This window comes from Metopolophium dirhodum, chromosome 3, assembly GCF_019925205.1.
Source record: "Metopolophium dirhodum isolate CAU chromosome 3, ASM1992520v1, whole genome shotgun sequence".
NCBI lineage: Eukaryota > Metazoa > Arthropoda > Insecta > Hemiptera > Aphididae > Metopolophium > Metopolophium dirhodum.
Genome location: NC_083562.1, coordinates 3,553,947 through 3,570,475, shown reverse-complemented (window position 1 = coordinate 3,570,475; position 16,529 = coordinate 3,553,947). Strand labels below are relative to the sequence as shown.

Sequence of the window (16,529 nt, the reverse complement as noted above, 5' to 3'; positions counted from 1 at the left end):
CGCATACTACAATAGCTTTAATTTAAATTTTCTTAACGATGTAATGTCGGATGATAAATATTACTCGTTCTAAATACGCGTATACCATATGCAAATCATGATATTATCGACGAGATTTATTTTAATGTATTATAACATTTAACACGTTCAAATCGTTCGGATTATAATAAAATTAAAATTAAATTTTAAAAACTGTAGTTTGTATTTTTTTAATTTTATAATAAATTGTTTATACGGACAACGTATAGGTAAAGTGTATAATGTTTAACATGTATTTATGAAATATAATATTAATTACTAACGTCTGCTATAGTACGCGCGTATTGTTTTCCTCGAATAAAAATAATCTCGAGTTGGCCTACTAATGAAATGGCGCACCAAATGGATGTAAAAATATATTTGTCCCCCACTCGAAAAATCGGCGCTAAAAATGTCCCTGCCGTGCGATTAAAAGCAATTGAGTTTTAATTGGCGTCGTGTCATTTATACGTATTGAAAGGTAAATTAGTACTATAAATAAATATCGTCTTATACACTTGGACGTTCGCGCGCCATTGTTACCTCAAAGCTTTCATCGGGCACAGACTCAGACGATTGTCCGTCGCACACCGTTCGACGTATTCTATTATTTTATCATACCACAGCGACCCGGACGACAACATCAAACATGGTAAGTCATCGCTTCAGATACATAACCAATATTGATCGATATATTCGACAGTATACATAATATATCGACCGTATTAATATTCGATGTACGACAAGAAAAAGTCACTCGTCGTCGTCGTCGTCGTCGATGATGGTATAATATGATTCGATACACATCGTCGACGGTTCGCCGACGATCGAATTTATGATAAAAATGACGACTATGTACCCGAATAGTAATAGATTGTCGCGTATTTTAACTATTGTCTAAAACATATTATATCATTACAGTCGTGGATGGACCCGGTCCCTGAACCCCAAGACCTCTCGGAAGCCATAACGTTGAGTAAAGATCAATTGAAAGGTATAACGACGACCGCGGTAGATCTTTTCAAGTGGTATTTATTAATGATGTGTGTATCGTTTTTAAGTTTTGAGAAAGGGTTTCGACACGTTCGACACTGAGAAAAATGGCAAAATTACGTGCGCCAACATCAACATCATTTTGGACATGTTGGGCCATGCTACCGACGCCGGAACTGTTAAGAAAATCGTATCCGAAATCGACCACCAAGGTAAGCAGCCGACCGAACGTAGGCATAGGTACGCGTCTCCGTAGGCGGAAATCGGAGGGGGGAGGGTTTCAGACACCCAAATATCCCATAATATCCTCCCCCCACCACAAACAGACATATTTTTAGTTTTGTGGGATCGAAGCCGCCCCGCCCCTCCTCACTGAAATTTTAATGGATTTACGCGTCTGTGCACGTCGGCTAATCCATAATAATAATAATAATAATAATAAAGTCATTGTCATTGTTTTCGTCCGCGCGTCGTATCATAATATTATTATTTTTATAATATTGTATTGTGTAAAAGCAGACCAGAAAATTTTCATTTTATTCAATTAGACCGGTTGCGTAATATTTTATTAAAAATATCTGATAATGCAACACAGACCTTCAGATTGTCGTCGTCGTCGTCGTGTTTTATAATAATAATAATAGACTCGATACACGCAAAGGGCCTTCCAGCGAATATACTAAATACTAGTGTACGGTATTATATCATTATTATGTGTTATAATTTTATGGACGTTGCCTAATTTTTGCGCGTTTAAACGTACTATGCATATTGATACTTTTGATTTAATTATGTTTACATCGTTAAACATTCAATTAAGTGGCGTACCTATATATAAAAGAACGCGGTCGAATATAGATACATATTACATACTATTATTATCAAACGGTTCTTTGGAAATTTTTCTTCGACCACTACCTATAGAATAATATGCGATGCTGTTATTACATAGACAATTTTTTGGTCCACCGGTCCACTGAAATAGCTACGAAAATTTTTGAATTTGTTTTTGTCCGTCTACAAAATATATACAACGAATTTCGGGCGATACAATTATTATATACTATGAGTGAAAATATATTTTCGGGTCGAATGTGCAGATATTTTATAACTCATAATCCAAAAAAAGTTATAGAGTAACCGATATTTAAAAACAAAAGCTTAATATTATGGTGTCCTATTGAAATAATTCGAAAACCCAAACATTGATGCAAATTTGAGGTGATTCCCTGCAGCTACACTGTCCCGATGCATATATTTAACGCGATCGTTCAAAATTCTATAAACCTATTATAACAACTCAACCAACTACATCACCACTCGTCGAAACGCGTAATATTACCTATTGATTAACGACATAATATTTAATCGTCTGAAACAAAACATTACTGTTGTTCTGTATGCCGCGATTTATACGCCACGAATGTATAAAAGAATGCGTTCGAAGAGGTCCTGCCTATATTAATATCAAACGGTTCCTTGGAAATTGTATTCGACCACTACCTACCTATGTATAGGAAACTGTTATAACATAGACAATTTTTTCTAAGCACGGTCCACCGAAATGGCCGCAAAAATTTTTTTGAATTTGTTTTTATCCGTTTGCAAACGTATTTACGGCGCTCGAATGAGTACCTAATAATGTATTGGTTCTTTGAAATATTGTGATTCGACCACTATTATTCGCGACGGTATTGTTTTTTTTTTTAACGAGGTCTATACCGAAATAACCGCAAATATTTTTTTAATTTGATTTGTATTTGCAAAGGATTTTGGTCGCTACAATTATACCATAAGTACAATATTTTCGGTCGAATGTGATATTTTATAAATCATATAATCCAAAAAGTTATCGAGTAACCGATATTTAAAAGCAAAAGCTTAATATTACGGTGTCCTATTGAAATAATTCGAAAACCCAAACATTGATGCAAATTTGAGGTGATTCCCTGCAGCTACACTGTCCCGATGCATATATTTAACGCGATCGTTCAAAATTCTATAAACCTATTATAACAACTCAACCAACTACGTCACCACTCATCGAAACGCGTAATATTACCTATTGATTAACGACATAATATTTAATCGTCTGAAACAAAACATTACTGTTGTTCTGTATGCCGCGATTTATACGCCACGAATGTATAAAAGAATGCGTTCGAAGAGGTCCTGCCTATATTAATATCAAACGGTTCCTTGGAAATTGTATTCGACCACTACCTACCTGTATATAGGAAACTGTTATAACATAGACAATTTTTTCTAAGCACGGTCCACCGAAATGGCCGCAAAAATTTTTTTGAATTTGTTTTTATCCGTTTGCAAACGTATTTACGGCGCTCGAATGAGTACCTAATAATGTATTGGTTCTTTGAAATATTGTGATTCGACCACTATTATTCGCGACGGTATTGTTTTTTTTTTTTTAACGCGGTCTATACCGAAATAACCGCAAATATTTTTTTAATTTGATTTGTATTTGCAAAGGATTTTGGTCGCTACAATTATACTATAAGTACAATATTTTCGGTCGAATGTGATATTTTATAAATCATATAATCCAAAAAAGTTATCGAGTAACCGATATTTAAAAACAAAAGTTTAATATTATCATAATATAATAATATTATAAAGAAATTCGCAAACCCAAACATTAATGGAAATTCGAGGTGATTCCCTGCAGCGACACGGTCCCGATGCATATACTTAACGCGATCGTTCAAAATTCTATAAACCTATTTTAACAACACTCAGCCAACTTAATCAACTTAACCAACCCTTATCGAAACGCGTAATGTTACCTATTAATTAACAATATATAACTTTAATCGTCCGAAACAAAACATAACTGTAGTTGTTTTGTGTTCCGCGATTTATACGTCACGAATAAAAAATAAGGATGTCGAAGATACTTACCTATATTATTATCAAACGGTCCTTTGGAAATTTTGTTCGACCACTACCCACCTATATATAGAATACTGTAATAACATTGACAATTTTTTCCAAGCACGGTCCACCGAAATGGCCGCAAACATTTTTTTGAATTTGTTTTTATCCGTTTGCAAACGGATTTACGGCGCTCGAATGAGTACCTAATGATGTATTGGTTCTTTGAAATATTGTTATTCGACCACTATTGTACGCGATGATAAACGCTTTTTTTTATATACACTGTCTATACCGAAATAACCTTAAATATTTTTTATAATTTGATTTATATATGCAATGAATTTCGGGCGCTACAATTATTATATTATAAGTGTAATATTTTCGGTCGAATGTGATATTTTTTAAATCATTATCCAAAAAAGTTATCGAGAAACCAACATATAAAAGCAACAATTTAATATTATCATAATATAATACTATAAAGTATCCGGTTGAGATTCGCAAACCCAAAAATTATTGGAAATTCGAGGTGATTCCCCGCAGCTACACTGTTCCGATGCATATATTATTTAACGCGATCGTTCAAAATTATATAAACCTGTCTTAACAACTCGACCAACTTCGTGAACTTAACCGACGCTTATCGAAACGCGTAATATTAATTAACAATGCATAACTTCAATCGTCCGAAACAAAACATAACTGTAGTGGTTCTGTATGCCGCGATTTGCAAGAAAATATTTCGTATGAACACATTTTCCTATTTAATTTTATCGCGTGATGAAATCGACGATTCGCCCACTCCGATGGCCGCCCACTTTGTTTTATTATTATTTTTTTTTTTTTTATTGCCTATTAAAAATAATTCAATAAACAAAATATGTCGATGCAATCTACTGTATACGATAAACAAATACAATTATATTACTTAACAAATGTATACCTACACGCGCTCCAACCTATTTACCCGTTTGTTGTTTAACGATTTGAAAGTTTGAATTTTAAAAAATTCTTTTTTCATACTCACGCTTTTTACAAAAAAAAAAAAAATTAAACGTACTCATACGATATAGGTACCCGCGGCTACTAAACATAATAATATTATGACTTGTAAAACGAATATAGTGACCTTACATATTGTTTTAGTTTAGACGCGTTTTTACAACAGCTATAATATAATATAATATAAACTGCAGGATTATCCAGACATAATATTGTAATATATTTTTTTTTCATAAATCGCAATTTAAAATTTATTCAATTCGTGTATTACGACGCACCGACTTACCTAAATTACCGTACCTATACTTCGATTCGTTGCGATAATATTATTATACTACGGGCAAGTCCGACGTGCGTACAAAACGAATAACATTACAGTCCTTTAAATATGTTCTCCGCGCGATTGAACCGATGACCCTAAATGCGAACACTATTTTTCGCGTACTACTTACGGACGTCATCACACTTTCTAGTGGGAAGTGTACATATTATAATAATATATTATCTGCATATGTACGACGCGTGTGCCGCCATTAAACGTCTGAAATAATAATTTGGTTGATCCGACGAAAATCGTTGATGCGTCTTATCCTCTATACGATATCCACCCGATGCCGCCACGGGTACGCACGCCCGCGCTAAAATAATAAATACTTACCTAGTTTTGCCTTACGGGTTGCTCAATAATAATAATAATAATAATAATAATAATAATAATAATAATAATAATAATAATGTGTACGCGCGCATACGAGAAAAGTTTCATAAATTAATTAATACCTATGTATATGTCCTATTGTTACGAAAACGATCGTGGATTATAAACCGTACAGTGGTCGATAGAAAGTGTTTTGTAGCGAATTTCAAACAATATATTATGTATATAGGCAGGCACAGACAAAACCTTAGGATTTAGTTTTATTTTTTATGAAATAAAACGGTCGACTTGTATAATAATAATAATAATAATAATAATAATAATATGATACAGTCATGTTTCTTTTTTCCGTTCTCAACGCGCTACTGTATAAATAATAATAATAATAATATGCAATAAAATACATTTGACATTTAACATTAAAAGTAGATCACAAGACGTATAGTACACTATGGGGAGGTACTTAGCTTTGTTAAAGTGTTTTTTTTCTTTTGTAACTATTTCCAATATACGTATATCTATATACGAAATAAAAAATTTAAATAATATACAATTTATGAATATCATATTTTTATTTACAGTTCAGAGACGCACTCACAAAGCGTATCTTAATAATTTCTATACAGTATAACAAATAACGAGCTCAAATAAAAGTAGGTACTCAAATAGTAGTTTTTGAGGTACCTATATGTGAAAAAAACACACACACACCATAATATAATATTATGCTCTCTCACCGTTGTACTTATAATATTATGGTAATCGATTTATGATAAATACGTATACTTTCAAAATAATATTTAAAATAAGGAGGAAAAATCCGCAAAAATTACGCGTCACGACAACATATAATAATTGGGCTCGCGTTAACATTTATATTTGTCTTGCTAAATCAAAACGCATATTATTATAATAAAAGTGATACCGTTTTAACGGTAAAAATGTAAATGTACGTTATTAAATTATTATATGCGCTTATTACATTATTATACAACTTTGGAAAAGTAATATAATAATTGTAAGACACTTTGCGCAATCTACATACCTATACATTTAGTTTGATTATAATGTATAAAACACACATCCGCACACACATACGAATATACAATTATTATAATTGTTTTGCACGAGTCGAAATTGCACTTATATTATGTTCAATGTACGTACACGGTTTTTACAAATTAATCAACTGACATCAACTCGTCGATAAGTTGGCGGAGATTTAGTTTTTAATATTATGTACTGCAGCAGCCGCAGAGAGTGTACAAACGAAAATCGACGGGTATATACCTACTTTAAACGGTTCGCTCGGATGTATATAATAACGTCTAAATTTATCGAGGTCGGTTCTTCACAAGCTCGCTAAACTAACACCGACGCGTTAAAGTAAATTAATTAATTAAAATCAGTATCTTCCGCATAACGATGTAACTTTACTTGGGCGTTTTCCTGTACGCGTATTATATACATCCGGTCCACGCGTTTAACCTATATAATATTATGCACCAGCAGAGACGATTTTGCTTTTTATCGATCAAACCGAAACTTTGGCTTCACGAGTCGTGTCGTCGTCGTCATGTACTAACGATTTTAACATGTATTGTTATTTTCTCTTCAAATAGGTAAGGCACGTCGAAGAATTAACTATATTATTGCTACGCTAACCAAGATCAACTGTACTATAATATTAATATATTATTATAATATGATAATATTCTAAAATATGTTTTCTGGGTTTGGGCCGTATACATTTTTGGTATTTAACGTGACAAGATAATCCGAACGTAAACGGAAATCTGTCGGTACCTAAATGCCAGTTTGTTCAACCGTTAGGGTTGCTCCACAAATGTCACACATAATATAGACGGGGGAGGGGGGGCGGGCTCTTATTTTACCACGACTAAACCACGTGCGTTATTCTGGTGAATCGGTATTGTATAATATTCTATTTTTGATTCAGAATTTTTCCAGTTTAGGTTTATTTGATCACTATATATTATATACACGACGTGCACTTAATTCTGATTTCGTATTGAATTTGACGTTTTTATTTCTGCTCAAGTTGCAATATAATATTTTAAGAGTGGTGTTTTTTTATTAGTTCTATTGCCCAGTTTGGTTCTATTGATTCACTAGCGATATTTTTTTCCCTCGTACGTTGCTCATTCAACAAGCGCACCGGTATAATAATATAATATACAATTTAGAACATTCACGAACATGAGTTGAAACAATTGCACAATTTTATAGTTCTTATTGTACCCGAATCCACGCGAAATGAGCTTTGCAACTAAATACGCTTAGTTTTTGTTTCACAGAAACGGTGCGGGAGAGTTCAGAGAAAATTCACTCGTCGAAAAAGATAGGCCCTTCAAGAGTTACTGTGCGCTATATACAAGCTCGTATAGATTATATATATATTTAGATATATATGGCTAGTGATGAAATCATTGTATTGGAAAGGAAGGCCGACTGGGCAATGGACGAAGGTTTGGGCTTCAGCGTATTCATTATAACATTATAATATGCAGTCTAAGTTTATTTAGCAAGACTTATAATTGAACATTTTTTAGACTTGATGAATAGGGTACATAGAGTTTATATTTTAAGCGATATATCGCAAAATAATAAATATAGGTAGTACATATCAGGCTTAATATTGAAGCAAACACAAATATTATAACAATGCCGCGTTTCTGAGGTCGGTAACTTAAAAATTGTGTTAAATGTGTCGTTTTTATTGATGAATAACACGTTCGAAAGGCTTACAGTTAAACTATTATCCACATATTTTATAGTATTTGAATTAGACATTCAAGTGAGTAGCGTGTTGTGGGTTAATTTCAAATGTAAAAACGTTGTTAATTGATCGGCGTCATGAAAACATTGCAAACTTTGTATTTAATCACTCTAAAACATGAATTTTAAATTTTAACTCGATTGATAGAGACATTAAAAATACAATATACTTAAGTGTTAAATTACGAGGGTTCTATGCGGTCTATTTTTCAAACTCTACCTGCACTGTAGAGTTTTATTATAATATAAATATCATGTATAATGGCAGTATGGCACAATGTCGCATAAAAAAACAGACGATTTCAACAATATCATATATTACAGAAAGAGATTTTAGGGCGCTGGAGAAAATAAAAACCTCTTAGTCCGATTTTAGCTGGTACGCCTAATAAATAATATTCATAAACTAATATTTCATGAATGAAAAAAAAAAATCAAATACACATAGTGTTTAAACGTATAAAATAGCAAATCCGACCACAGTTGGTCGTAAGTCGTGAGTTCGTGACGTGGTTGGATTTAAATGTTTTTCAACAAATGTTTTATGTGCCTGAAAAAAATTAATTTTACATATTTTTAATTTTTAGCGTATTATTTTGCATATCATTGATTTCTTTTACCGCGTATTTTGTAGTTTTTCAATACTATGTACCTATATTGTATATAAATCCAAAGCCCCGTTAATTAAAAATAAAAAGTGTAAACAGCATGGTAAATTAAACGTGCTACTTATAATATTTTCTTTTTCGATTTTTGTACTTCGTATTTTCTTTTTAAATTTAAAATCATATCTTTTAAATTTTAAATTCACATTAAAAATACTTTTAATCCAAAATGTTCTTATAAATATATAGGCACACTAAAATAATAAAACACAACAACTGCAGGCTGATAAAATTTCTTCGATAAAACACTATTGTGTCATAAAAATGCATAATGCCATAAAATATTCTCATCGCACTGAATATATTAAGTCATGATAATATACATTGTTTCCCCGGTTAATAATAATTATACAACTGCATCATATTATTAGACTTCGGAACTGCATAAGAAAATATATTATAATAAGTATCATAATAACTGCAATTTCACGAACAACAAGTGCATCATATTTAATTGCAATAACCATGTGATATTTCGATGTGAACTTTTACGTTTCTTATAGCTGGACGGACAAAAAAGAATTTCCTATATGCGTGCTGACACAATTTTAGAATTTTTATTTGCCAATGATTTTTATTTCGTAATATTATTTAGTATTTACTATCATTCTATGTTCGTACAAAAACAATAACTCAAATTTTCGGCGTAAATTTCGATTTCAACGTGTAGGCTTAACGTGAACAACCCAATCACTTTAATAATATGATAAATCATTAAATTATGGTTTGTGGTTTTTATTTTTTACAATAATATTCAGTGGCGCACGCAGGGGTAGGGTTCTAGGGGGTTTTGAGTTCTGACCCCTCTGAAATTTCTCTTTTCAAAAAAATCTTATTTACCGCCATTTTGATACACACAGATTAATGAATTGTTGATCATTTTTAATAGATATAAAATAAATCGTTGAATATGACAAAGACAGTAATCATACTTTCAGTTTTTTTTTGGCTGATTTAGAATGCATTGCCAAACGACTGCCATAATCGATGGTTTATCATCGTCCATCGATTATTGCCACGTTTATTATACGACCCGAGGAGGCTCTATAGACGACCTGGCAGGTTAAACGCACTGTAAATGTAGACTAAATTTGATACTAACTATAATTGGTCTGTCGTCATACAAAAACCGTTTAGAAAAATATAATGCAATTTTATTTATTTATTCAGGTAAAACCCTATACAACCGAACTCCTGGTTAGGTTAGGTAAAATCCTGCGCACGCTACTGAATTAATATTATTTGAAACAGTCTATAAAATCCAAATACTTATTACAGGCAGGTAATAGGTACATCATTATTCAACGTAAAAAATAAACAGAATGATATTTCGTTACGGTACAATAGAGTATAAGGGTATGTATATACAATATATATTATATACCTATACAACATAAGTTTATCGGTTTGTTTTTTCGTCCACACTCCATAAATAGCACTCTTCGGAGCTTCTGGGTCGAACAAAACTTATCATTATTTATGTGTTCGGCACACAGACGGCGATATCCACGTTTCGTAATAAAACGGGACCCCCCCCCCACAAGGCACCAGGGCCATCCCCATGTCTTGGAAAAAAGATCCGTATATGTGAGACACTTAATGCGAAACGTGTTTTCAATTTGTTCCCTCAAGACTAAAAAATATGCTCGTGTTTATGGAATTTGACTTTATAGCATTTCGAGTAAATTACCACGTTATATACAACATATGTATGTTATATTACTGAAGTATACACTACATAATAATACTGTGACGTTGCGCAACAAAACACAATATAATATTATAGTCTGTACGCGTTGGTATTGCTCTTTAAAAATATGTCTGTTACGCGGACATGTCTGTTAACAATATAATAATATATTATATCAATTTTTTTGACAATTTATTCTTCGCGATTCTTTTTAAAAACCTTCTCCACCGAGTAAAATGTATTATATAAAATATTATAACATATGATATGATATCGATTGACGATTGTGCTTTCGAGGAATAGCGCATCCGACGAACCCCTCACCCTCCCTCGCCAAACTAATAAAATATTTCAACAATTTTAAAGCCATCGGAGTATATAGACACCTACCTTAATGTTTTAACCATAATATTATTATTATATTCGTTAACAGTGAGCGTATGAGACAACGTTTGGTGCTCTAATAATGCATCCGAAGCATAATTTACGCGTGTTTTACAGTCTCCATTGTTGGCCAAATTTAGCACAATAGGCGGCCTTGTGCGGCGCAATATTAATATCTTACCGTGCCGAAATCGCGGTGTAAATCGTCGATTGTTATTTACTTTTTACTATTTTCCGTCTGCAGCAGCGTTTTGTGCTTGAGATGTTTTATTACCTACTATAATAAACGTCGTTTTTTTTCCCCTTACAGGAACCGGGACATTATCCTTTGACGACTTTTGTACGTTGGCATCGAGATTTATGACTGAGGAGGAAGAGGACTCCGAAGCAATCAAAACCGAACTCAGAGAAGCTTTTAGGCTGTACGACAAAGAAGGTGCGAATAATCGAAATACTTGCTAGCTACGTACCCTTATATATACCCTCTACACATAGGGATGGCGCATTGGCGCGGGGCAGAGGCGTCCTTAGGATTTTCGAGGCACAGGGCGAAAACCAATTTTTAAACCAATTTTACCACTTTTTTCAGACGCGAGGCCACCAAATGTGTGCAAAAAGCGCGAGGCTCAGGGCCTGGACCCTGCTCGCCTCCCCCTCCCCCACCCTAAGGACAGCCCCGGCCCTAGTTATACCATACACGAAATAGGCACAGTTGGAATTCGTAATTTCGATATTAAAAGTCGATAAATTTTTTCATTCAGGTAACGGTTACATCACGACCGAAGTGCTGAGAGAAATATTGTCTGAACTCGACAACAACATGTCCGACGAAGAACTGGATCAGATGATCGATGAAATCGACGCGGACGGATCCGGTACCGTAGACTTCGACGGTAAGTTCATGTAGACCTGTAATATAGAGTTCTGCAGTCGGCCGACTAAGCGACTAACCGACTTTAAGCGATGGACGTCAGTGACTTTTAAATTCTCCGGCAATATCAATCATATACATAGCAGGCGGGTACTCCTCTTGATATATTATTATAATTATTTTGTAGAACAGGCCACGTCAGCCGCGGCTGCGCAGTGTGACAAAATAAACGCGTCGGGGAGCGTAGGGCATAATATATTATCGTCTTGATGCCGCAGTTGTGAACTTATATTGTAATATTATACATAAAGTCGTAATTTCGTAAGGACACTGTCGACAAGCGCTTCGAATGGGTTCGACTGCGAGCGGAGAAAAAATTTCTTTCGAGTGCACTACATACCTATTATTACGAAATCATCGCGTTAACGCCTCGAGGGATCATCGGAGGTATGCAGACGACGTCCCCCGTTGCGTTATTATCACGTCGACCGCGGTGGTAATCGTATCATCGGTTTAGGGGACCTGTCAGACGTGGAGTGGAAACGATGATTGTTATTATACACACACAGGTGAACGTGTGATGTCAGTGTGTTATTAAAAAAATATATATATAATAAAACAGTTTACCGACGATGGCTTCCTGCTGCATAACTTTCGAAACGCTGATAATCACTATAAAACATGGGCGGTATAATTATTCGCGATCGATCAATCACGATCGCAACATACTACGACGGTAACACGGCAGGCCCTGTGGGGTCCGATATAATAATATGACGTGTCGTGTCCGTCCGTCCGTCACGATGATTAATAATTTATCGGATTTTAAAACGAATTCGAGCGGCAACGACGAAAGCGGCAGCGGCGGCAGCATGTGTGTGCGCCGTAGTCGTCGACTGATCAATAATAATAATTATTATTATCATAATAATAATTATTATTATCATAATAATAACAACGACACCGACAATGGGATGTTCGAGGCAGCTGCAGTTACAGCAGACACTAGGTACGCGTATAGGTTATATAGGTACACATGCCCAAGTATATAACACGCGGTATGGTTGTCATATATACCTTACGAAGTGGAGCAAAGTGAATGCAAAATATGTGACGAAGCTAAAAATATATTATCACTGTAGTTATTATGTATATTTTTTTTCGATCCGGAGGACGTTGTAATAACGCGAAAAATTGTAGGTCTCTCCGCGCCGCGCCGTGACGTGACGCGTCCTGTTAGCACACATCATCCGCGGACTACCTGTAGATTATCGGTTCCTAGATGCAAAAAAAAAAACACAAATACCTCAGACGACGACGACGATTGCGCATGTCCCGTACCCAGGGCCTCGGGTTTTAATTATAATATTATTACACTCGTCGAGTCGACAAAAAAAAAAAATCGACTCGAATAAGAGCGGTTCAACTATCTCCCTTTTATTAACGGATAATAAGCACCTGTATTATTATATACATAGTTGATCATACCTATAATAATAAAAATAATAATAATATAGGTGATAGGTGATTTTTAAGACGAACTCGATTGCGCAAAACCATTTAGAAATAGACTCTTTCGAATTTATATTTATTTTTCAGTAGCTTATTCCGTTGCGGCGTTCGTCATTCGGATGTCTATTATATTATTATCATTAATTGTTAATCAACAAGTGTCGTTTTATACGCAAACGATCATTAAATTCGTTATTGACAAATTTTACTGGAGTAAGTTATTATTACAACTTTCTCGTGTCGTGCATAATATTTTTCCCTGGAAATTTCGGACTTCCAAACGTGTAAATTATCGGTTCCTAGATGCAAAAAAAAACACAAATATATTTACCCCCCGACGACGATGACGATTGCGCATGTTCCGTACCCAGGGCCTCTGGTTTTAATTATAATATTATTACACTCGTCGAGTCGACAAAAAAAAAATCGACTCGAATAAGAGCCACGGTTCAACTATCTCTCTTTTATAAACCGATAATAAGCACATATATATATTATTATATACAGTTCATCATACCTATAATAATAATAATATAGGTGATAGGTGATTTTTAAGATGAATTCGGTTGTGCAAAACCATTAAGAAACACTCTGCGTTCGAATTTATATTTATTTTTTCGGTAGTTATTCCGTTGCGGCGTTCGTCATTCGGATGTCTATAATAGTAAATCATTTATTTTTAATCAACAAGTGTCGTTTTATACGCAAACGGTCCTTAAATTCGTCATTGTGCAAGACGTTTTTACTGGTGTGAGTTATTATTACAACTTTCTCGCGTGGCGCATAATATTTCTCTGTAAATATCTCTTCGAAAAATCCACCATTTTGGTGTTAATATAATATTGAAGTATTGTCTATGTACGCGCCAGGCAGTGTGATGCCTATAGTTAATTAAGGTATTTTACTATTACTCATACACTTATCTTATTAAAATGCTATTTTTTTTTTTATATAAGTTAATAAATTATACGTACCTACGTCCAACATATTAATTTTATCATATTTTTCGGCACTTTAAATGTAAAGCTGTTTGAGGTGATGTTTGAACAACTACTATTAAATTATACACCGGGTAAATAGGTTCCATAGGTAATAGTTAAGAATAATTATTAGTTGTAATTTGTAATACTATAAGCATTATATACATAGGCTGTAGGTTGTAGAATCGTAAAACTTGTTAGTTTGTTACATTTTATTATTAATTATTTGTTAACTAATAACTTACCTAGAGCCCGTAGGCTATATAATCTATAATAAAATTTAAAATACTGACTGAGAAGAACCTGAAAACATTTTATCGGTGAAAGTTTTAATAAATTATAACGTATTAATTCAAATCCCAGAAAGCCCAGATCTGATTCGCATTATTAGCCCCTAATCGACTGTATCGCTAATCCACCTATATTAATATATTATTTAATATTCAAAAAAAATATAAGTTTCTGCTTTTTCGTGGTAATCGTTTTTCGGTAACATGTACCCACCTATAAAATTAACAATATCGTATGGTTTTCTATATTTATATTAATTATTGTCAATTTGACTGACAGTCGGAAAAAAAGTATTTAACGGAAATAGTATTCAATACTCCAGTAGATATTATGTCCAATACAACAAAATAGTATTTAAAATGTACTCGTCTTGTCGATGTATATTTTTTAAAAAAAACGTATTTAATAATAATAATAATAATAGCAATTTCTATAAATAATGCATATAGCATTAATTGTTTAGAGTACATTTTAATAAAATAAATTTTTTTTTTCAGAATTCATGGAGGTAATGACTGGTTGATGCGAAAACGTTATAATAGAGTTATCGATATTATACAATCTAACAAACGCAGCACTTTTTGAAAAAGCAACACATTTTACAATATGTTTCCTTAATTTTTGTTTTTTTTTTTTTTTTGTTGTTCTTTACGCTCAATTTGCAATTCGTATGGACGTAATGCGTTGAATATACTTTGTACAATATACGGTAGCTGATTTAATGCATTAGAGTAATCATAATGTAAACATCCATTATCATTAAATTAATATTGTATGCTATCAAATTGATTAGTTATTTTGTATTATAAGCCGTACGTTTTTGATCATATATATATATTGTTGCAGTATGCGTATTTGTTTTAAGTATATAGCCAGGTACACTATATATCATTGAAAAAATTGATATATATTAACGCGTTATTCGACACAAATTCTCACATAGGAATTATTTATTTAAAAACGAACCCCGCAAACATTATTGTATTAGTGCAATTAATATTTAATGAAAAAAATAGCAACAACAAGTATAATAATATGATCTTATCTAAGATTATCGAAAAATAATAATATAATTATCGACTGAATAATGATTGTTCACGGTTTACTTAATGCGTATACACGGGGTGGTTCACGAAGCATTCTCTCTCCCTTTTTTTTAGTTTGATAATGAATTTACTCGATGTTTGATTTTTGGAATTTTTAAATTACTTCGAGACCAAATTTTCAAACCAGAATTTGTTATGCCCCCCCCCCCCCCCCCATTTATAATGTCAATTATTTAGTGGATAATTTTTTTGAAAATGTTGATATATCTAATTCAAAAGTCGAACGAGTTGTTTTTAAGGTATTAAAATGTTTATATTAAGGATAATAGGTAGTCTTTAAAAATGGTTTTACAACAGCATAAAATAAAATATGTAATATCAGATTTAGTTAGGACTAGTATTTATTATTAAAAATGTTTAATTTCCATTGCCCCCATATCATCCAAACCCATTATAGTGGACCTATTTTTTTTAGACCTTTAGTACACAAACTTAAATAACTCAAAAACAATAAACTATTTCAAATTTTCATTCGGATATGCTTAATTTGTGGAAAAATGTTCTGGTAAATAATTTACAGTAAACAAGGGGGTTCTCATTTCAGGAAAAAAAAGTTTGTACCACCACAGGACACTCCTTAAGTCCGAAGAATTTGAAAATATAGTGTTAAGACTTAAAAGTTAAATTTATTTAAAAATGTAAAAATAAGAATTCGAATAAATTCA

At 33.1% G+C, this 16,529-nt stretch overlaps 1 protein-coding gene across 1 annotated transcript; it reads left to right on the top strand.

Annotated features, from left to right (window-relative positions):
* The first annotated feature begins 480 nt into the window (after window positions 1–480).
* LOC132941512 (troponin C, isoallergen Bla g 6.0101-like) lies at window positions 481–15,543 on the top strand. Its single transcript, XM_061009599.1, has 6 exons — window positions 481–670; window positions 940–1,012; window positions 1,080–1,223; window positions 11,415–11,540; window positions 11,866–11,997; window positions 15,256–15,543. The coding sequence occupies exons 1-6, from the start codon at window positions 668–670 to the stop codon at window positions 15,279–15,281; spliced, it is 504 nt and encodes a 167-aa protein (XP_060865582.1). The 5' UTR covers window positions 481–667; the 3' UTR covers window positions 15,282–15,543.
* Window positions 15,544–16,529: the final 986 nt, after the last annotated feature.